Source organism: Periophthalmus magnuspinnatus, chromosome 22 (assembly GCF_009829125.3).
Source record: "Periophthalmus magnuspinnatus isolate fPerMag1 chromosome 22, fPerMag1.2.pri, whole genome shotgun sequence".
NCBI classification, from domain to species: Eukaryota; Metazoa; Chordata; class Actinopteri; order Gobiiformes; family Gobiidae; genus Periophthalmus; species Periophthalmus magnuspinnatus.
In genome coordinates, this window is record NC_047147.1 from 15,804,789 (window position 1) to 15,828,832 (window position 24,044).

Below are 24,044 nucleotides of genomic sequence, written 5' to 3' on the forward strand. Positions count from 1 at the left end.
GTATTTTTATTTTATTTTTTTCCCAAATGAATGAATGTACCACATGAGGGCGCTGCAGACGAGAGGATTTGTTTCGATGTGAATTTATATCACTTGGTATTACAGTAATGTAGGCTACAATTAACTTGAACCAGGCAGCAATTTCATATAAGTATAGACGAAACGAGATAAATACAAAATAAGGGAATTTAACTAAATTCATTAAACGACCTGGTACAAAATACGTACAGAAACCACGTTTGTCCATAACATGTAAATAGAGTCAAAACCATTAAAATGTCAATTACTGCAGGTGGCCATTAAAATCCTCACTCTAGTGTTCTGTTGCACCCGTGTGGTGTTGATCTTGGTCTGCACACACTGGGAACTGAGCCGATTAAAAGTGCCAAAAGCTGAGCTCCTCATTCTCAGCTTATCCCCATCCCACAAATGATCACAACAAAACAAGTGCATTTCTGGTACAATGCCCCTCTTCTTTCCTGAGCAATCAGCAGCTCCTGTCACATCACTCCCACTCCAGACAATGTGTTTTCTAACCGCTAGAGGTAATCCTATCTGGAAGGAGCTCAATGCCTCTGCTGCTTTGGAGCTGGGGAGGCAGGAGGATCGGTTCACTTAAACGGGGGAGAGATGCTGGGCTCTCAGTGTAATCTTGCAGTGGCTGTCACTCATCTGGAAAGGACAGAGACTGCCTCTGTGTCAGAGGGACATTAAGCACCCACTGTCCCCGAGCTGGCTGCCCCCGGCCTCACCCCAACACACCACTTGACCACTGCAAAGGTGTAGCTGACCTGTCTGGAGCATTGTCCCTTTCATTGTCCTCTGGGTTGTACTAGCCATGAGTTAATCAAATGTAACATGTAATTTACAATTGTGTACTGCAGGAACCTTTTGCAGATCTGAGATTATTTAGTTCTGACCCAACAGAAAAAAAAAATGTGTGAACTGCTAAATAAAAATCCAGAAAGATTATGGCAACATTTTCAAGTCAAAGAAAGCTTTCATATTAGAGCCATACATATATCAGCCAAACAAGAGTACGTTAAAGAGACTTCACCAAGATAAGCACACTATTAAACACTGTAAAAATGAAATGTAAACATATTACTCTGAAAAATATATTCATTTTAGGCAAATAAATTAAATTCACTTCTGAACTGCAAAAACAAAAAAACAAAAAAACATTTTATGAATGTTATTGTCTCAACTCCTTTTGCTGCCACTTGTATACAGATCAGAATAGATTATGAAATTGAATAATTCTACAAATACAAAACTTGAATAAAATGTATACCCCTGCAGTCTCAGGCAAGGTAAGGCTTCATATAGGTCCTGTGGAGTTTAGTGGTCTATGTCAAAGCTCTGTCCACATTAAAATGACAAAAGAGTGTAAACCAGCCTTTGCTAAGGTGAAGGGAAAACCCCAGTTTCTACCCCTCATACTCAGTTCCACCAGAAAACAAACACATTCTCCTGAAAAGTTGCACCAAACTCACATACTGTCACAGTTTTGTGCACAACAAGGAGGCATCCATGAGTGGTGTGCATTTAAAATGCAGCAGGTATAAACATCTACAGAACCACAGTCATTCATGGGTGTGCTGAAAAATAATGCCACGTGCAAGTGTTTGACAAACTGCTAACACTGAAAATGGATGTGCTGGTGCTGGTGTACTTTGCCCTCTACATGGGAGTGAGTGTGTGTGTGGATGTCTGTGTAGATTTTGGGGTAGAGTTTTGGAGGGAGTGCTGCTTGGCTCAACAGTAGCTGCTGCTGGGATAGGTACTCCTCATAGTTCCTGGATGTGATGCAGTCCTTCTCCGGGCCAGAACTGGACGCAGCTACGCACAACCTGTCTCGCTCTCGGTAGACAGGCCGCTGGGTGTGCCCTTGGCCTGCAGTGGGGTGAGTACTGGTGGGAGGAGGGCAATGCTTTCGGCTTTGACAGAACCATAGTAGAACTGTTCCAAAGATGAAGACAATGCCGGCAGGTATGCCTATGACCACGGGCCAGGGCAGAGAGGTGGGGGTCGCAGAGAACACTGTGGTGATGGGGACTTTTGAGTCTGGAAGAGAGAGACAGGGTTCATAAAACTCTGCATCAATTATCTGATTGTTTTACATCACGACAAACAAGTTCAGTATTCTATACTGCACAACATGTCATATTTAGTCTATTAAATGAATTTAATTCAAGATATTAATATGCTACAGACTGCAGAAGCAAATTAGCTTGGTAGCAAAAATACAGCCATAATTATGTTGGATGAAATTTGGAAATAAAGAGAGTAAAGAGACAAGTTAAATATACGCATATTGGAAATAAATTTAAAGCTACTGTTATTTATTCATGTATTAGGGCCAATGTACATTAATGAACATCTGTGTTAAACAAATGGTAAATATGCTGTATTATAGCTCAGTATGCCTCCAAAATGGGGATGCAATAGGTTCACCTGGCAGCACAGTGAGGAAGGCGCTCCTGAAGCTGTAGCCCATAGTATTAGCTCCTAAGCAGATGTACATGCCCGCGTCCTCTTCTTTGGCGCGAGAGATGAGCAATTTGTTCAGGTAGGACCCATCAGGCCGGGACCACACCTCCCCCGTGGGCAGCACCATGAACCTGTGGTCCCCCACTTCGATGGTAGAGTTGTAGCGACTCTCCTCGTTGGACTCCACCCGTTTAAGCCATTGGATGACTGGTTTCACATCGCTCCGTACTTTGCATTGCAGAGAGGTGGTGCCCCCGTAGTCCACCGTGGTGTTGACCGGGTGAGTGCCTGTTAGGATGGGTTTGGAGTTGGTTCTCTCTGCATATACAGAAGACAGAAGCATGGATAATGAGATGCTGTTGCAGATGGGAGAGGTTTGTCGCTACTAAGGATTTCACTTTATACAAAACTCATGGTACAATATTATTATGATATTTACTAACAGAACTGTAGATAATGTTTTTTTTTCCTTTTAATGTGGGACTTATCACCCAATCTCTGCCCATAAATATTTAAATAGAGCTGCTAATTTGGGCAGTACATCGAGGACTAAAGGGAAGAGTGAGAGAAGGGTTGGGATTTAAAGGTATAAGCAATAGTGTGATTGGCCTACAGGTATCCACACTTAAAACTCCATCCCTGCAGTGTTTCTAATCAGAAAGACATGGCTGTATTCAGGGCAGTCTTTTCTGATGTCACCAACTGCTGTAAATTGTAGAGGCCACTAGCCAGACTTACATTTAGGGATTTTTGAACACAAAGCTGCAAATGTACCTAGTTTGCACTAAAGTTAACAAAAAATTACTAGGAACACCAAATAAAGCTATTATTGAAACACCATATACACTTTTTGTAGCAAAAAAGTGGATTTAGTGTTTAGTTCTACTTTAAAGGTCTTGGCAAGCCATCAATAATTAAGTTTTCAAGTTTGAAATGGAGCAAAGGATCATGGTATATAGTTCCTGTTTTTTTTTTTAGCTGTTGCTGCATCAAAATAAAATAATTTAAGCAAGGAGTCATGGCCTATTATAACATTGTGAGACATCTGACAATACAATACACGGTATTTTGGTTATTGGTACATCCCTAGTCGTCACCCTGGTTAGCTTTAGGCTCAGAGTGTGTAAGTGACTGAGGGAGCATGTAACACAAGCCGTATGTGTGTGCTATGCTTCCTGTCTGCTGCTGCTCCCGCCGGCACTGGCACACAGCTGCTCTTTAATCAGCTGCAGATCCAACACTTGGGCACAGCATATGAGCTCGGGTCCACTTCAGACATCACAACTCAATGCAGCAATCAAGGCCAGGACTAAGCAGGTTTATGTCCCTGTTCCACAATCACATCATTTGAATGGAGACTGGATGCAAGGTTTGAGCTTAGTACAGATGATTCTACCCATAAGCAAATGTGTATGCGCTGGACACCACAGGGGGCCCAAGGCTGAATGTAGTGAAGTGTTGTCGTCTAAATGTCTGCTGTGTAATACTCTAATGTTATTTTCCAGACTTTTGAGGTGTACTTTATTGTTTACAAGGTTTTGAGCTAGAACAGGACTGGCTAGAGGATTAGCCTCTTGCTTAGGTCATAATAGTTAAACAAAATTTTGGTCTATTGCTGTATGGTTGTTGTCCAATTATTTTGTATCACTAACCTTTTTGAGTGTGATAATTTAGAACGCTGTTTGATTTGTTTAAAGAGGATATTTATGTTAGAGCAGTGCTGCCTCATCATTAGCTTACTCAAAGCTGTATTTCAGAACCCAAAGAAAAATCTGCTGCTTGCCACTATGAAGATGCGGACCAATCAGTTCTGCAATTTTGAAAAGGAACTCAATGGACCCATTTCTATTATTAAGTCATTTTAGATAAGTGGTTTACAATGAGCAAAATGTAAAATCATGATTGTTTATACTGAATACCACTTACCTGACCAGCCAATCCCTTCTACATTTTGCTCGGATCGGGTCTCGAATCGAATCAAAGAAAAAACCCCGGCCTAACATGGGATGGTCCAACCACAGCTGTTAATTTGTATCAAATGGTTCTCACATGTGGGAGACATCTCCTCTCAAAAATGTGTATATCATTCAGAACAAAATACATGACTTCTTTTACCTGAAATAAATAACAGTTTGATTCTGCAGAGATATGTGCAATTTCTCCATCCTGTTTTTTTTTTCTTTTTTCTTCTGGAGTGGGGGAGACATTATACAGCTCCAGACACACTCGGCTTTATATAGTTTGTATTTATATAGTTTTACAGTTTGGTTCTGGTTGGCCAGGTAATACCACAAAAATGCATAATATTTCTATGGGACTACAATGGATGTCATAACGTTTTACAATTTCACAATCTCAAAGTCCATCTTGTGGCCCTAAAACAGCATCTTGCACAGGGTGTGCACAGAGCTAAGACAGGTCCCTGGTTTATGCGTTGGTTTTGAGGTGTAATGTGTGGACCTTGTAGGAGACCCTCACCTATGACCTCTAGTTTGTATGTGGCGTTGATCTCGCCAGCACGGTTGGAGACTCGGCACGTATAGCGGCCACTCTGCTCTGGGCTCAGGTTCCTCAGACTTAGGGTCCACTTCTTCTGGCGTCCCTCTCCAACCTCATGGTCACTCAGGGGCAAATCGTCCTTCAGCCACTCGATGTCCGGTGGAGGGGTCCCGCTGGCCGCACATTTGAGGCGCACAGAGCTGCCTACGGGACGTGCGATGACTCTTTTTCTCATTTTAGTCGGCTCAGAGAAGCGAGGGCGCACTGGACACACACAAATGGTGTAGTCAATGAACTATTCACAAGCACATACTTGTTTTAAAAGGTTTTTGTATTTTTTCAATAGTGGGACAACAGAGTAGTAACAGGGAATCTTGGTAATCAACCAGTATGTGTGGTTTTTTTTTACCTGGAAAGCTCCACAGCAAGGCATTAAATATTTCTATCTAGCATTTATGTACCCTCCACCAGAAAATGTACGTGGTGGTGCACCTTTATCTTAATAATTTAATTAGAATTTAGTAGATGTGTACAGATGCATATCTTATATTGATACCAAATTACTTGTTTCATATATATATATATATATATATATATATATATATATATATATATATATATATATATATATATATATATATATATATATATATATATATATATATATATATATATATATATATATATAATATTTGTTTGTTTTTTTTACTGATCTACTTTTTTGTGTGCTAAAGATGTTTTTTCATAGCACTGGTGATAAGCAACTGTGACTTTGTGATGTAGTATGTCTTTATAAATCTGATTTGGTGATTGATCCATTGCCCACTTGATCACATCTGTGGTTATATCTGCTTACTTGGATTTATTGTTTAGCATTATAATTTACTCTTGTTACCATATGCAACTGTCAAAGAAATGGAAAAATTTACATGACCATGTAGCACAGGAGGCCTTACCCAGTTTTTCTGTATCCACATCTGCTTCAGACTGCCTCCCATCAGCTGTTTCTGCTGTGGCTCTAGAATCTGCAGGGCACACACACACAAATAAGTTAACAATGACATGACAAAATGGAATGGACTGTAATGGGCATTGAGGGGGGAGAGGGCGAGAGGGCAAGAGGGCTGAGGCTGGGGTCAAATAAGAGTGAAAGATGATTACTTCTCATAAGCCTTTTGCAGGAGGAGACAGCTGTGTCACCGGTTGACATCATGCAGCCAGACTGAGCCAGGCTTAGGACAAATATCAGGAGTGAAATCTAATCCTCATTTTGTGATGGGGACATCACAATTCAACGTTCAACATAGGCAATGGTTAATTACAAATGTATATTGAACATCAACATTGAGCACTTGGTTTTAGAATACTCATTGTGTAAAACTCCCCAAACATACCTCTGGGACATCATTTTTGTCATATTGTAAGATTAAGATTCATGAAGTGCTTGATAACAATCATTTATTCATTTTTGGCAGCACTGAAAGAGAGAAATGGTTGGTTTATGTTTTACACTGTTTTATCACTATGCAGAGCAAACAAAACAATGCCTTTTTGGTCCACAAGTCGCCATTTCTGAATGATTAACAGTTTACTATAGTCAGATTTATTATTTGTGATACCAAAATATGACCAGTATAAGTGAACTGAGCTATATTTGCTGAAACTGGCACACCTGATTGGCTCAGGGTAATCAATGGGCAGATGTGACCTGGTCCCTACCTCCCTCCTGGACCCTCTGAAACCTCAAATTTCACTCCTAGTGTACAAGTCCTCCTTTGTTTGTCCCTGCCGCTCGGGCCCAGCCATGATGTCATGACTATTTGGAGGCTTTAACCGGCCAACTATAATAAGCCATTCCTTAAAAAAAAAAAACAACCTCCAGTGGAAGAAATATTTCTCTGTAGCTCATAGGGGCTCTGTGCATTCCAGTCGATTCCTGAGTCTCCCAATCCAAACACGCTTCACACTGCTGCACTTTGCATTTGGTCTTCATTTTTCCGCTCCTTTTTCCTTGTACTAAAGAACTATTGATACCTTTATAAATCTCTTTTCCTGAGTCCTTAATAACTAATTGCTCATTTTTGTTACAAAAGCAATGGCATATACAGCTACAGAGTTGTTGTCATGGTCTACTCAGGGGCTAGGACTCCCGCCTCACAGCAGGTTCAAGCCCTGGGTCACCTGGGAGTTAGCATGTTTCTTCTCCCCCATAAACCCAAATCATGTACATAGGTAAAATCCTCCAGCTAAGGTAGTACTGATCTAGTATAGATCTGGAGTCCACAGACGTTACACTGCGGCACTGCATTGATGCTGACATGTTGCTCCAGGGACTGGATGAGTCAAATGCAGAGGGGGCAATAAGGGCTAATCGTAACCTTATTCAAGTGGTAAGTTCTCTCATATTTTGCAGACCAAGGAAAGTTAATGCTAATGTTAATGTCTCAACATTTTCAACTATTGACAAAAAACATAAAAAATAAACCACTGCTTTAAATAATGATATTTTTTACTTGTTATATTCAGACCTTTTCATTGACAAAAGTCATCAGTGGAAACAGCGGGGTCACTGGTCACCGCTGAACGCCAAGAAAAGCCTGAAGATGAGGGGTCACCATGAGCTCCAGATGTTCACAGTCTAATGTAAAATGTCCAGGAATAGTTACACACTTACTGCATTCATTCACAATCATTCCACTTCTGCCTCCCATGCCCTGTGCATTAATCAACAAAAGGGGGCGTGGCATAGCACTCAGAATGACTAGTAGCTTGCCCAAAAATGACACAGTGAACAGCATCTTCATAATTGAAATGGCATTTTAAAATATCCAGTCACTCAGATAACTCACTCCATGCCTTCTGCAGCAGGCCATAAAAAATCAAATATCCCCAATACAATAAATAGTATAGAATAAATAATAGATAGATTAATCTTAACAGCCCTAGGCAGAAGATCTTGAACATAAACTGCAGCTGCATGTAATGCTTTGTAGGCCTGGAGAGTTCAGGACAGTTGTCAGGGGACCTCTCCAAACAGCCGGCCCAAAGATGCAGGGGGCGACTTGTTACATCTAGAGTCCACATTCTTTGGCTCCCAGAAAGACAGATGCAACCTCCTCTGTCTCACTGTCCCACTGTTACTAGCATAAGGTTAGTAACATAACTTCTCTTCTCTTCAACTGTCATGTCTGAACTCTCCTCATGGGCCCCACAGTAGAACAGCAGCCAAGGTTGAAATAATAAATGGTGTGATATATTGACCACTGAGCCAAACCGAAATCCAAGAAGATAATATTCCTATGTGGTGAAAAGTTATGTGGGAGGTAGAATCTATGGGAAAAAGCTGACATTGTGTTTTAAAACTAAGCCTGTTTTGTTAGGTCTAGGGCTAAGACTAGACTGACTAACGCTATAGTTTAATAAGCTCTAACTGTATTAAAAATTACAATGGTTTTGCAACTTCAATATTAACTGTTACTGTAATATTATGAGATGTATGTTACATAGCAGCTTTATTCTATAGGAGAATGCTTAAACAGTTGTTAGAGTGCCACACAATAAATCATTATTGAATAATAGGGGAGTGGTTTCTCTTTTTCCCACTGGGTTTTTGTTGAGTTTTTCTTTGCCAAGAAGGAGAGTCTGAGGGCCAGAGGATGTTCTGGGACAGTTATTCATTTGCTAGTTTTCTGTTGATTAATTTGCTTGCCTGTTATTGACCAATATCCATCCATCGATCCCTTTTTTTCCGCTTATCCTGGTCAGGGTCACGGGGGCAGCAGTCTAAGTAGGGACTCCCAGACTTCCCTCACCCCAGACACGATCTCCAGCTCCTCCTGTGGGAGCCCAAGGTGTTCCCAGACCGCTACGCGATGTTGCAGAGACGTGTCAGCCAAGACAGCCCCACAACATCCAGAGACTTGAGGTACTCAGGACGGATCTCGTCCACCCCCGGAGCCTTGCCACCGAGGAGTGGGGCAATGAGCAAGCCCACACCAGCTTGACACCTCTCCACGCGGGCAACGCCAGAGAAATGGAAATTCCAGCCCCTCTCAAGGAGTTGGGTTCCAGAGCCCAAGCTGTGCGTGGAGGTGAGGCCGACTATATCTAGTCGGTAATGCTCAACCTCCCGCATAAGCTCCGACTCCATTCCCCCCAGCGAGGTGACATTCCATGTCCCCAGAGCCAGTCTTTATGTGCGGAGATCCGATCGTTGAGGCCCCCGCCTTCGACTGCCACCCAGATCTCTCTGCACCGGCTCCTTATGGATCCTCCCGCGGGTGGTGTGTCCACGTGAAGACAGCCCCATGTCGCTCCTTCAGACTGATCCCGGCTGGGCTCCGTGGGGAAAGGCCCAGCCACCAGGTGCTCGCTCCCACCCCAAGCCTAGCTCCAGGGTGGGGCCCCAGTGACGCCGGTCCAGGCGACGTAACTAGCCCTGATTGTTCTCTTGACATAAAGGGCTTCTGAACTGCTCTTAGTCTGACCGTCCCCCTGGACCTATTTGCCATGGGTGACCCTACCAGGGGCATGAAGTCATTTGGGTGCTCAAACCCCTCCACCACGTTCATTGACCAATGTCTGTTTCATTATTGATTTTCTAACTTTCTATTGGTTAAATCAATTATCATGTTCAGACCTAAGAGGCAACTGCTGTTAACAAATTTTGAACCACCATATATTGCTACAGCGATATACTGTGATAAACGATAATATTGAAACTTCTTTATGCCAGTGACACAATAACCTTAAAGAAGGATAATCCCAGTGAACAAATGTTTAAAAAGACAGCATCATTAAAAGACGTGAGCAGCAACAAATAAATGAAGCAATAAAGAAGTTACTTTTTTAACACTGCAGCTCAAGTTTTATCATATTACAATAAAAATAACAAAAATCTCCACATTATTGTAAAGAAACTATACACATGATACATATTGAGCTTTCATATATTTAATGATAAGTTGATACATAAAGAGATATATAATAAGGGATAATATCGCAGTTGGTTTTTTTTGTTTTTTTTGTCAAGAAAGCTTGAAAAAAATGCATTGTTAATTTGATGGATGTCATCTCTTCACAGATCTGACCTGTAACTTGGCCTGGTAGCGCTACCTATTTCCCTACATGTAAATAGACAAGTTTAATGCCATACTGCTGAAAATTCAGGGCAAAGCAACAGCATCTACATGGAGAGAAGCAGGTGGAGGTATTGCACCTTTAACTTGCAGTGTGATCTTACAAGGATATAAAGGGACTCTGTTTAATTTAAAGTGAATTTGCTTAATGTGTGTGATACTTACGGCACATTTCTGATGGATTATATCCTATGAATATCAATGAGATATTACATACAATTCTGTGATATTGTCAGTATCTCCCACCATAATTAATATTTAGTAGATGTTTGTGCATTATCTGTTATCCATACACCAGTGCAGGCACGGTGAGTGTTCATGCCCAGACCACAAACAGGAGGTCTGTCCCGTGTTTGGCTCCACAGTGGAAATAAACACAGGCGTCTGAGGAGCAGAGTGGAGGGAAACTTCTGGGGCCAGTCCTACCTTATTTGCATTGGGGAATGTTTGTGCAAGACCCTTTCATCTTTAAAGCCCACAGAAAGTTTTAACACTCCTCTGAAATGGAGTGATTAAAGCAACGCTATAACTTTTTCCTAATGCACTCACATCTATAGAGGAAGAACAAACAGACAGACTCTAGGGCTGCATTGTTTTCTCTAAATGATATGTATTTAAATAAGCTATGCATTTAGGTTCAGTAGATGTTTTGTTTTAGAAAGTTCTCTGTCCAAAATGATACTGTCCAAAATGATCCATCACAGGCCTGATGGATGGATTCTGTGAGACTAACAATAGACTTTTACATGAAGTGTGATGCAGACAGACGTGTCTGGCTTAGAAACAGTAAGTAAACATGGACATTATGGTCGGCTGCGTGCTCCAAATGACCTTTCATTTTAGCACAATCACGAGACACCCTTTCATTGAACTCACCGGCAGCTTCTGAGGTGAACCCAAAATAAGTCTTCTCCTAAAAGAGCCATTTTCCACATCTGTTTGATTATGGTTCTTGAAGCCTGGCTGTCACAAAACTGGCCTACAGCCTCTTTCTGGCCCCAATTAGGCATCTTAGAATAATTAGACTAAACACAGGTTCCACACTCCATCCAAGTCATTCATCATGCTCAGGCATTGGAAACGCACTGTACGCACAGCTCCACAGGCCTAGTCCTGGGAGCTCCTCCACGTCTGCTCCAGAGCCAGGACAGGCTCGGAATGACACATATACTAGAGGCAGTGTCGCCCCTGGAAAAGGAAGAGGCTGTGATCGCAGTGAGACACAGAGCATGAAGTCGTATGAAACAATATCCCGCTCTGCTGTTGACTTTAGGCTGGGAGAGGTAGGCCTGTAACACGTACAATACATGAGGGGATAACGCCTTAAGTCTCCAGAAATCCACTTGATCTGAGCTTGACCTCTGAAGAATAAGGCCTTATGCTTTCCTGGCAAAGAGACCAGGGTACAATGGACTATCAGTGATAACACTAATGATAAGACTGTAATTGTTAAACATGGGGCAACAGTGGCTCAGTTGGTAGAATGTTTGTCCACTGTTCCGAAGATCCACTGACCCTCAGGTTGGCAGTGTGATTCCAGCTCCCACAGATGAATGCTGCCATTGTGTCCTTGAGCGAGTCACTTAACCCACCTCACTCCCCGTGTCTGTGTACACTGGTGTATAAATGTGTGTCTGATGTAAAGATGTAAAGTGTAAAAATGTGACTATTTACCAAGCATATTTCGGACTTACCGATGACAATGAGAGTGTAGTTGATATTGACACTGCCAAATCCATTGGTGGCTTTGCAGATGTAGGTCCCTGCGTCATCAGCCTCCACTTCCTTGATCTTGAGTCCCATTCGGAGGAAGCGGAATCGGACCCAGCCACTGTGGATGTTGCGACCATCTTTGGTCCACATGATGAGGGGAGGGGGGTCACCTTCCACGGGACAGGGCAGCTTGATGCCACTACCCAGCCGTGCGGACTGTCTGTGGGTAACTTTGTGAGATACTCGTGGAGGTCCTGAAACATACCAAGGCAGAGAAAAAAACATAAGCTGTTTTAAAGACAGGAAAAATGTGTTTGGACCTGAAAAATGTTAACCATAATGTCATTCCTCAGATATTAACCAAAAGTTAACCTCCCTTTACCAGAATGTTTTTGCACTTAAGTTTAATTGAAACATTGGATTTATGCCCCTGATTAAATATGATTAGCACCATGGTTAGAAAATCATACTTGCAGTTATGTAAGCAGCAGACTTTTCCCCCAGACTCTCCTTCCCAACATTCCCAAGTGACTAATTTCAACCTTCCATAGTTAGCAGTGAAAGTAAAGAAGCAGCAGTAGCTAAAGCTGAAGCTATTTTCATGTGTAAAAAGCAGATTGTTATAATTAGATGTGATCTGTCATCCAGCACAGTAAGGAGGAGATCAAAGGGGGTGGGGGCTGGTGTGTGGTCTCAGATCTGGTGAAGTGGAGCCTGTGATGGTGTTAGAAGGCCAGCAGCAACCAAGCAAACAAACTCAGAGTAAAGTTAAGAGTAGAGATACAGGATAAACCAAAGATTATAGAGCCACAGGTATGGACTGCCACAACAAACACACTCACAGTCAAACCAAATATCAGTTATCACATTTTGCATGTTGACAAAACACTGCTAGTATTGATGCTGGAATCAGTGCAGTCGGGTTTGGGGGAAAAAAAATATGTAGTTGCGATTTTTCTGACAAGCATTACGACTCAGATTAGATTTGCGATTTGTGTTTTAATAATAGGATTCCATTCAAAGAATTGACAGAAAGGCTGAAATAAGAACTGACAAGCAACTACATTTAGACCTAAACTACAGTTTCTTAAGTGTTGGCGTTTTGCATGTGAGGTCAACAGTTGTGGAGAGATATGGTTGTAAAAATATTTTTCATTCTGCATTAAATTATATCCGGTGGGTAATTTTCTACATTTTTGCGAAAGCTTGGTCGAATTAAGAGGCGGTTAAAGGCGAGTGAGCATTTGGCTGTGATAAAACAGGGAGCTGTTTGTGTGGGGAATGTGCACAGAATGATTTCCTCCTCCATCTCAACTCTCCAATGCTTTGAAGTCTCACTAAAAACAAAGTACGGAGGGGTACACGCTCAAGGCCGCCTCTTCTAACCTTGGCACTAGGGTAGAATGACTTATTCAACTACTCTTTCTATTTATTTGAGTAAACGTTTTGAAGAAAATTTATGTCTAAAAGTTAGTTTATCACTTCAAAATATATTACTGAAGCTAAAGTACAAAGGTTTGATGTGTCCAACTTAATGTTAGAAGTTGGAGTTCACGAATTTGAGTAGCTACACTTTCAACTATCTGTAAGTGATGTTTAATACTGATATTATCTGATATTTTTGTTAAAACTGCAATAAACACCATTTCATTAGGGCAGTTTGATTAAAAAAACAAACAAAAAAAAAACCAACAAACCAATATAGCAATTTGTGGTTGAAGTTTCAAAATTGAGATTCATTTCACACAAGTGTTGTTGCGATACTAAAATGGGAAACTCAATTTTGATACTAAATGACAGACTCAATACAAATTTTGATACCCAAATGATATGATATAGAAAGGTCTTTTTTTTAGACAATGTTGAAAGTAAAACACAAAATAGTAGTATTTGTTTATTATACCATGTGGTCTTACACTAGTTCTGATAAAACTCAAGATGAAACTGTTCAGGAAAGGTCAAATTTAATTCATTTATGTGATTTTGTTTTTAGTATCGATACTTGTTCACATGAATATCAAGTCAATACTAGTTTTAGTATCGAGTAATATCTGAGTTTATATACTTTTGACAACCCTAGTTGCAACCAAGTGCAACACTTCCAGGATTCTGACTGCTAAACTAGAACGTTTTATACACTATAAGGAGAAGGGATAATTTGTTGTTTTTGCCTGGAATTAAACTACCTAAATGATTGCAACCTATGTGAAATCAACAGTGGTGGAAGAAGTTCTCAATTTTGTTACTTAACTAAAAGTACAGATACTGGAGCAAAAAAAACCTCAAGTAAAAGTACATGAAAAAACTGACTCAAGTAAAAGTATTACCATGTAGTACCAATTTAAAATGTTCTTAAAGAGTAAAAAGAAGAGTACTTTGTACAGATTTTGAGATCTAATGAAGCTTCAATTGTAGTGATTTTGTTAAAGATTTGTGCTGAATTTAGTAGAACAGAAACAATTGAATTGATCAAGTTTTTTTTTTTTTTGCTAGCTGTGTTTCTTTGTACATTTTTATTTGCTTTAATTATGAACGTGTTCAAAATGAGCTCTCAGCCTTTTCGGCAGGTCAGCTCAAAGTATAATATAAAAAATACTTTTACTTTTCACTCCAGTTCAAAAATGTATTGGTGTAGAAAGTACAGATACCTGCTCTCAAAAGTAGAGAAACAGAATAAAAATGTACTTGAGTAAATGTTTTTACTTATGTACAGTACAGTAATTATCAGTTTGCTTGTTTTCTGTTGATTAATTTACTTGTTTGTTTCCGTTTCATTGTTGATTTTCTAACTTTCTGTTGGCTAAATGAATTATCATGTTCAGCCCTAAGAGGCAATTGCTACTGTGATTTTCTGCTTCACAAAAATAAATTGAATTGCATTGAGTACATTACTACTTTCACATTGTTTATTTCCACTACTGGAAAACAGTACTCTGACTTACCTATACACATCCACCTCTTTCATAAACCCAAAGACATAATTGCTTTCTTTCACTTACGATCAATGATATTCAGCTTTAAGCCTGACAAAGTGCTGAGAGTTGAGCCTGATTGTGAGTGGAAACCAATCCTCCAGGCACATGGGTTTTCCGGCTGGACTGAGGCGCAGCAGCAGTGCTCGACCCGGGCTCGCTGTATGTGTGAAAGGGAGCTTTCATGGGCAGGAAGAGGAGGAGGCACTCACATAATTAGCTCTGTTTTTCTTTGCTCAATTTCGTGACGGATTATTTTAAGAGAAAGCAACGGGTTCAATAAGAGGCATTCTTGTCCTTCAGCCTCACAATGTAGCACTTTCACTCAAGTTAAGTGGTAAATTCAATAAAAGCAAGCTACATGCACTTGGATGTCAGGTATGTATACAATTATACTAAAATAAAGACCAATGTTTCATTCATAATATGCAAATATTATGATAACGCTTTAGAATAATGTGACCACCTCAAATTATCGGAAAAGAGGGATATGTTGTGTTAACTACAATATCACCATATGATTAAAGAAGACATAATGTGCTTTGTTTGCTACATAATAATCTATGACATGGATGTGTCATTATACTGTTTGAACATTTAAAATCACAATATTGATCTAAAACAATTTAAGAGGTATTCCTGTCTGCACCCGCCCACTATCCCCTCCTATGGATAGCTGCAGATCACGCTAGCAGCATAAATTGCATGAAGGGAGTGTGACGTCACCCATAGCATTTGGCTCCAGCCAAATGAAGCACATCCTGCCCAACAGTTACAGGGGCAAACTTGAAGCCGAGTACCATATTTGGAATTCCGACTGTGAGTATCATAGCAACAAAAGAGCCAATCCAGTGTGAGGCTGTTGAAGGTAATGTCCATTCCTGCAGTTTAGCGGGACGCTTAGCAACGCTGTCAGTCAAACCTGTTGCTAACTCTAGTGGGAGCGACCTCAGAGAAAGAAGATGCCTTATGAAGACGTCTATTATTAATGTTCATATCTTGATTTAAGAACAAAACAGCCAAATAAAAACACCAATATCATGTAGTGCAAATTAATATGAGTAATAATATGAACATTTAAATGACGAGCCTGACAGCAGCAATTATGGAGAGAGACAACAGTTTTTCAATAGAAAGTGAATTGGAGCTAGAGTCGATGGAGCTGAAAGCACGCCCCATGTTAACTTCCTATATGGAACACAGCAGCTAGCAGGTTAGCTATGTTCATTTGTATATGTACGGTCTATGGCTAGTGAGCAGTTTTTATCAATTGAAACATGTAGGGAATTTGGAAGAAACATTGGTACACCCGCAAAAGCCAGTACATCCAAAAAGTCATTGTTTATTTGTGAGAAAATATTATTTTGTATTAAATCCCACTTTTTATATTTCAGTTGTCATCAATGGAAAAGTAGGACATTCTTTTAACTGGTGTAAAAGACAACCAAAAGAGGAACCCTACCACTATTCTGTCCTTCACACCTCTAAAGCAGCATGTGTTTCCACTCATTTCACATTTCACGACCAGCCTTTATAGTTGGCGTCATTACAGAGAGCGATTTGACGAAAGTGCAGTGGCTGTGGGCGGAGCTACAAAGGTGAGGGTCTGAGACTGTGTGAAAGAAAACCACCTTCTCTCATGATAAACATCAGCGTACAACAGCGACAACGGCATTTGGGGGGCTGGATTTGGCAGGAGAAGAAAGCTAAGAAGTGGGGGTCTCGAGTGATGCTGGTGGAGGGGGTAACGTGTATAGTAAGGGCTGTTCTAAAGAATATGCCTTTTCTTACACTGTCGCCATCAATACCTGTTATTTTCCCCTCTTAGCTTCCAATCAATAGATAAGAGTCGCAGTACAATGGCTCTTTCTTGGGTCCGATCTGATGTGTGTAGCTGAATGCGGGTGCTCCGCGGTGGGAATGGGACAGGGGCTATTGGGTGACACTGCAGCAGACATACAGCGGGAGGTGCAGGACAGGGAAGAGGATGCAGATAAAGGTGTTGGATATGGCCACTGTGTTAACTACATTGGGCAAGTCTTAAGCACCTGGAGTCTCATCTCCATCAGAAAACTGGCTTTGAACTGGAGCTGGAAAGAAAAATCCAACCTTTTTTTTTTCTAAATGACCATGATTTTCCATTAGATTTTATTTTGTCTCATTAAAACAAATACAAATGGCTTTAAGTTTCAATATAAACTTCCTGAACATAAACAATGCAGACTATTGCCTTTTAACACACACACACACAAATTCTTCCTTCCTTCAAAGCTTGAACTCCAAATAACATGCTTTTACTGACAGAGAATTGGCTGTGGACCTGAGCTAAAAAGACTCAGCCTGCTCAACCTCTCCTCTTTGCTACTACCACTGTCTAGGCCACTGAGGGAAAGTAACCATATTCACATGTATTATATCTTAAGAGCAAACGTTATTATTCGCACCTTTCTTATTTGCCTGTGGCTTTGTGGACTTGATTATGGTGATCACTCGGTATCATATACTGCGTCTGATCAGAAGGAGCAGAGGCAATAGGAAACATGGTCAGTGCTTTATGAAAGACCTCTTTAATCCAAGTAATGTTCCAAGGAGCTGTATTTTTCCAGTGTGCATGTGTGGCTTCCATATAGAAAAATCTTTACAGGAAATAATACAGGATTTTGAAGTTAACTTTGTAAGGTAGACATAGCCCGCTAAACTATACAATCATTATTAGTATAGTATAATATAGTTATGGTTAATGATATTTTAGGTATTGTATGAATTCAGAAAATGTCAGAGACTTTACTGTATTTTTATGTATTTTTTAAAATACCAGTTGCGGTATCCTTGTACAGACTGAAGATATTCATCAACCATGAACTCCATCACCAGTTCCAAATTGAACTGCATTACACAATGGCGAAATAGACTTGGAGAAAAAAAGACCAGGATTTCAGCATGCCCCCATGGCTTGTGCATACAACCTCTAACACACGATTATTTATTCTTCTGCTCTGGGGTCAGGACCACCATGAGAGGTCAGGGTCAACACATGTCAAAGGTCTGGGCTCTGTAAACAAACATATCACACCAAATTAGATGCTTACATGTTCCTGTCAGTGCAGATGTGTGGGTCGAGCGTGTCCCATACACAACATGAGTGCTGATCTGGTCAAATAGTCACTATGTTTCTTTTTACCAGAGTAGAGACAGTGACAGAGTCACAGGATATAATGCAAAAGTATAACAATATATTCCATACATGATCACAACATAGCATCATTGTAATAATAAATAATGCTTGAGAAAACATAACAATCATTTAAAAAATCATTTTACATGCACATTTTATTAGATGGAAATGCTGTCTCTCAACAGTGCACAGTACACTGCATATTCTGCACAGCATTTGTTAATAAATGAACTATCATGAGTTATGTCACACCCTGATTTATGATTTTGTTATTGGCTTTTAACTTAGTGAAATTTTACTATAAGCCTTGGCGACCTTTTACAAGTGTGCCACTGTCTTTTATAATGTTGTGCAGCAGTTTGGTCAAGTGTTTTTAACAGTGTGAAGTTTTTAAAGTGCTTCATAAATAAATTTGGTATGGTATGAAAATGACTGAATATCAACAAGGTCATCCACACAGTGGACAGAACAAAGCCAGACCTGTGTCCTCCACAGGCCTGAGCTCTAATTATATGAATGAACAGAATTTGCAGCTTGTACCAGTACTCTGTGTGGTTCTGAGACTGATGGTGATGGAGAAGCCCAATATGTTTGTTATGACTCACTGACTCAAATCCAGGCCAGGGCCATGTGTGTCCATAAGGAAATCCCATCAACCTGGTGCCGGGTGCAGCCTGTCTGGGAGCAGGTCTCTGTAAAATATGACTGATTAGCCTCTGTGCTCCAGAGAGGATTTTCCTTCGGCTCCACGCCTCCACAACATACTTTTTCCATTCATTACACATGAAGTCTCTGAGTGATTTCTCAGAAAGAGGAGAAATTCCACGATGACAGCCCATACAGCTGAAGTGAAAGCTCCTCTTTTGACACTGAGGGACTGGCCTCTGCCCTGGACACACTCTTTCGGAGCTCAGTCAATGGGCACAAAGCAAAGAATGTCTGAGGTCACTCACGAGAATTACTAATGAAAAACAAAGTGGAAGTGAAGAAGCCAAGAGTCATGTGGGGTCCCATTGAAGCCCATCGGAGGTGAACAGAGAGGCGTAGAGAGCCAGTGGAAACAGGAACTGTGGAGAGCTCATTCAGAGCTCGTTACCCCAGCAGCACTGCTCTTGGCTGGGCTTTCTGCTCGCCCAGCCAGCCATCTCTGCTGCCACCATAACTTTCAATCAACCTTTTAACTGCTGGGCCGTGGGGAGGGCGTGAGCTCAGAGAAGTAAGAAAGAACAACAGGCTGAGTGTAATGGAACTGCACAAACACACAAACACTTTAATGGTTTCCCATGAGGTGACCATGCTAACATGCTGAGCACAATCAAACTTAGCTAAAAGAACATGCAAAAGCGTAAAGTAGCTGTGCTATGCACTAACTATTCATTAACATCACAAAAATGACAACAGGTGTCCAGACCCAAATCCACACACATCATTATGTTGTACCTGTTATAACATTGCTATAACACAAGCAGTTAAATCTCCACTGATCTTCTAAATCTGTTAGGCAAAGAAATATTCAGGTTAAAAGTTGAATGAAAACAAACTAACAACAAATACAAGCAACAACTATGTTGTCCCTAAAACATCTTGATAAGCCTAATGGAAATGTTCTGTCCAGTTCCCTTACCTGCTTGAGAGCAGTAAGCCACCCCCACCCTTAGGTGAAATGCTTATCAATTAGTATTATGAATTATATCAATAATGTTAACATATTTTAAGTAATAACTTCATACTAGCTGCACTGAAATGCACAAAGTATCTTGTAGACACACAGGGGGTGAGCCTGGCAAACCTGCCTCCCCTATGGGCCTTATCCAGCTTCATTAGCACCACCCAGTATTCATGGTACACATCCACTGGAGATTATAATTTCAATGGACCCTGTCTGACTCCTCTTTTTGCACTTTGTGAGAATTTTGGAAAGTTAACAGGGAAGAATGCTATTTAACTTGACCCAAATCCAGTGAACAGCAGGAAGTGTGTGTATGTGGTCTGAAAACACAGCACCAGCCAAATGACCAGCCTCATTGTACACAGAGGCTAAATCAGTAGTGTTCCCTCAGGGCCAGCAAGGCCTTCTCTGTTGTCCTGAGGCCATGGTCCACCACTGAGCTAAATATCTCAGTAAGTTTCTGCTCCTGTGGCATTAGCATACAGCTGCGGCAGACAAACAGCGCAGGGATACTACCGTAATTGAAAAGCCCATTAAAGTCAGTCATTGAGGGCTTTACGAGCAGCCAGAGCAAACATGACTCCTGTCCTGGCCTATGGCTCCTCAGACTGTCTGAGCCTGCACACTTCATCTTCTAACACAAAAGGTTTGTTCAAGCTGCGTAGTTAAATATGACATTTTTTTTAAGTGGTAATGACTGAGGTGGCCAATGATAGGTAAATGCCCCTGTAAATGCCTTGGTTGAGGTCAAAGTATATATATGTTATTGTAACCCTGTATCAGAACTAATTTCCAAGTGTGTTGACATAAACTGGAACTAAACCCGAAACTGAACCTTGACTAGACCAGGACTAAATTATGAGTAGAACAGGTCAAAACATTTACAGCAGAACAAAACTGGACTCAAATCAGGACTATATCAGGACAAGTGTGAATGTAATGTAATAAATATACTGTCAATCAAAATTGAAAAAGCTCAATTTACGGGAAATGAGTTGTAAAATGTAAATAACTATGACGTTGTTAGAAATGTAGACTGCAAAATGAATTTATAATGCCACATATGAATAATATTTGACTTGTTCCTGCAGAGGTCCTTCTCCTTGAGGTGTTCTTCTGTTCTACGTGTGCATATTTTCTGAGGCATTCTGCTTCAGTTGGAGTTTCCAGGAGGAGAGGGGTTTGTTTCCTGTGCAGCTCTGAACAGCTCTGGTTAGAGTCCGGACTGAGTGTGCATGGCTGAGTGCTAACATAACTTACTGCCCTGGCCCACCTCAAGTACGCCACATAATCCAGTCATTGTTCTCCCCAAATCGACCAGACCCGGTGAAGAGGGGCTGTGCACAAGCCCAGCAGACGGCAGGGTCAAAGGTTGACTCATGTCTTGTTTTAATGACAGCACATTAACTCTGCGGACTTCCTCCAGTTCAAAGTCAGGCTTCTGGGTCTGGCCATGGCACAAACACAACTACATTGTTCAGTGCATATACTTAACTAGTACCTTTCTGATGTAACTCCACTATAAATGTATATTTCCACAAGAACAATTTGCATGCTCTAAATTTCTCCAGATGCGAGTTAAAACCACAGAACGCAGGAGGCTGTTTCTAATTAAAACAATGAAAACGTACTAATGTTTCCTCTTCGTCTGCTAAGCTCAAGGCACTCTGCCAGGCCAGAAGTGGAAGAACTAAAGCTTTTTCAGCAAGCCACAGCATTGGACACTTCACAAAACGATTATACACTTTGATGCAACTTGAACGAATAGTGGCGCTATGCTGGATGCCCTACCTGTCCCTACCAGCCTAAACTGTAAAAGGGGTAGGCAATGTGAGTAAAGTGTTTATCTCAAAGGCAGAAAGTACAGCATGGACAGGTTTGAGTGTGACAGTGCCCAGACTATTGAACAGCCTTCCTCTGCCTGTCAGATCCTCGCAGTCTTTAACACAGTTTAAGTCAACTGAAAACCCACCACTTCTCCCTGGCATTTAATCCTAGCTAAGCAGAATGTCTTTGTGTTTTACTGGTGTTTAATTGTTTTATTGTTCTTTGCCTATGTATTGTACAATACATAGGAAAAGTACTGTTGTCCTTTTATGCGAAGCTCTTTGGGCATCTGAAGTTGTATTTAAATGTGCTGTCTAAATAACATTGAACTGAATTGAACAGAGCAGTATGGTTTATCTCTGGTTAGAGGGCAACTACTGCACCTACTGAACCTCTGACATTGTTGCGACCTAAATGTTTTGTAATGTCCCATTTGGGGAGACGGATACGATTTAACTTTTGAACCCATAAGGCAGTGAGGTTGGGTACTCCACACACATATACTTCTACCCATCATACTGAATAGAGTGGGCATGGCCAGAGCAACAAGTTAACCTACTACAATGTCTACATTAAATCAACAATAATTAATAAATAATAAGTAAATAAATTAAATCAGGGGCAGCCACTTCCACAGCATTGCACTAAACAAAACAGTTGAAGAGAAAATAAATTGCCTATATGACAGGCAAGAAATGTGCTGAAATGTGCTAATATACTCCTGTAAAGCCTTGATTATGGTTTAAGCATCACACTAAAATACAGACACCCTTATTAGAAAGAATGCACTGTAAAAGAAAAATTCACATCTGTCAAATGGAAAAAAGTTGTAGGAGTGAAGACACTTCGCTGCTCATCCGAGCCGCTTCTTCAGTTCTGGTCAGACACTGCCTTATATTGCACTGACATTTTGTTTTATTTTTAATCTGCTCTTTTTAAAATATTTGTGTTATAAACTAGCACATTCTATATATTCTGATTCCGTATAACAACAGATATGATCCTGTTTAAATATAAATTTCTCCCACCTTTAATGTGGTAGGATGACATTGGCTTGAGGCTGTATTGCAGTTACTTTTTAGCCGAGATGACAGCCTATATGTTTGCTAGTTTGCTAGTTAAGTAATGCACAGATTTGTTGACATAGTAGGCTATTTGAGAGTGTTAGACCCCATAGCTGAAGGATGGTGTTTGTTTGCTCTAACTTCCTGGATCTGGGGGTAGAGGCTGTCCTCCCACATTTTTTGTCCTCTGTAGAGTTTAGTTTCTTCCTATCTAAATACAGTTCGTATAAAAACAATGAAGCACTTACCTCTGGCACAGTCCGACAGTATAACAGCCACAGAAATAATGAGGGCAGTCTTCAAGATGCACATCCTGACCAACAGCATCTCTCCCAATGCTGAAATAGGAAACAAAACATTGAAATGACAGGGGCATGTTTTAAAAGGATATGAAACAGAAAGGGAGTTTGTTTCAATTAATTCATTACATCAATTAACTCTGGCACTCCTGTTGCGGGTGTAACGTTAGACATTTGTGTGGGATAATTTAGTTTTCTTCAGACGTATCCTGTCTCACCATTCCAAACTTTGCATGCGTCCAGAGTAAACCACTAGTAGTACTAGTAGTAACACTGAAAATAATTAACCTATATGCAACGAACCATACCTCAACGAACTGAAGTTACTCTTCTGTCAGCTTCTTGACACGAGCGCTTTCCCTCCTCATGGTACATCAAAAAAGTTACTTTGGCGCAGTTGATGTCTCCCTGAGTTAAAAGAAGTGTTTGTTTGTTAAAAGAGAACTTACCAGCTCAAACAGTAAACGTGTAGAGGAGGTTATCATGCTGGGACTTCGATGGTTCGTTGTCTCCTCTGTTCTGCCCCGCTCCAACGCCGCAAACACGAGCGGCAACATCAGCGCCCACCGGCGCACCAATCACAGCGCGGCGCACAGCACCAATCATGTCTCATGTACAAATAAAATCTGCTGTATTTCAGCTCTCTGCTAAAAAAAAAAAAAAAAAATAGTGCCTATTGTCTATCAGGATTTTTTCCATTGTTCATTATTATTCAAGTTTTAATTTGTAACAAAGGTAATGAATTCTACATTCTGATTGTATGTGCGCTCGCCTGCCCACAAATCAGGCCTGTAACTTAGCTTGTATCGATGGAGATATGAAAGCAATCCATGGAGTAAGCGCATGTTTAATCTTTATTTGATTGAATTGGAGTAATATTCACACACATGTCATTTATAATAAATTTTTATCTTGCATCACTCTGCGCCATCTTGAGGGCACAAAAGGCAATATGAGCCTCGTCCTAGTGTTTGTACTTACCCAGTCAAATGAAATAGACATGTGGTGCCATCTAGAGGCAGCTGTACCGCAGGAGGAAAATTTAAACAGATGCGCCTATAGTTATTTTTTTCAGCAGTCATGTGGTGTTTGCACAGCACTATTACTTCTAACAGAGAGCTCATTAACCTGGTATCATTTTCATATAATTTCATCCAGCTCATTGTACAGCAAAAAGAGAAATGGTATAGAAAAC

The 24,044-nt window shown here is 40.7% G+C and overlaps 1 protein-coding gene across 2 annotated transcripts; it reads right to left on the bottom strand.

The window, feature by feature from the left end:
- Positions 1-401: 401 nt before the first annotated feature.
- Positions 402-23,383, bottom strand: LOC117390709 (fibroblast growth factor receptor-like 1). Of its 2 annotated transcripts, none has more exons than XM_055231323.1 (7): positions 23,299-23,383; positions 22,799-22,888; positions 11,825-12,097; positions 5,949-6,017; positions 4,972-5,256; positions 2,458-2,811; positions 402-2,067 (listed from the first exon to the last, which is right to left on the bottom strand). In XM_055231323.1, exons 2-7 carry the CDS (start codon positions 22,875-22,877, stop codon positions 1,640-1,642), a joined length of 1,488 nt encoding a protein of 495 aa, XP_055087298.1. In that variant the 5' UTR covers positions 22,878-22,888; positions 23,299-23,383; the 3' UTR covers positions 402-1,639. The 2 variants fall into 2 exon arrangements, with proteins under 2 accessions (XP_055087298.1, XP_055087297.1); XM_055231322.1 differs by having other exon boundaries at positions 985-2,067; positions 23,158-23,355.
- Positions 23,384-24,044: the final 661 nt, after the last annotated feature.

Bases quoted from the DNA above. Each gene is read 5' to 3' on its own strand.
- LOC117390709 (XM_055231323.1), bottom strand. From the start codon at position 22,877: ATGCTGTTGGTCAGGATGTGCATCTTGAAGACTGCCCTCATTATTTCT. The intron at 5,257-5,948 runs GTAAGGCCTCCT...GTGTGTGTCCAG, and splicing joins TGTGGATACAGAAAAACTGG to TGCGCCCTCGCTTCTCTGAG. The intron at 2,068-2,457 runs GTGAACCTATTG...TCTCTCTTCCAG, and splicing joins CTTCCTCACTGTGCTGCCAG to ACTCAAAAGTCCCCATCACC.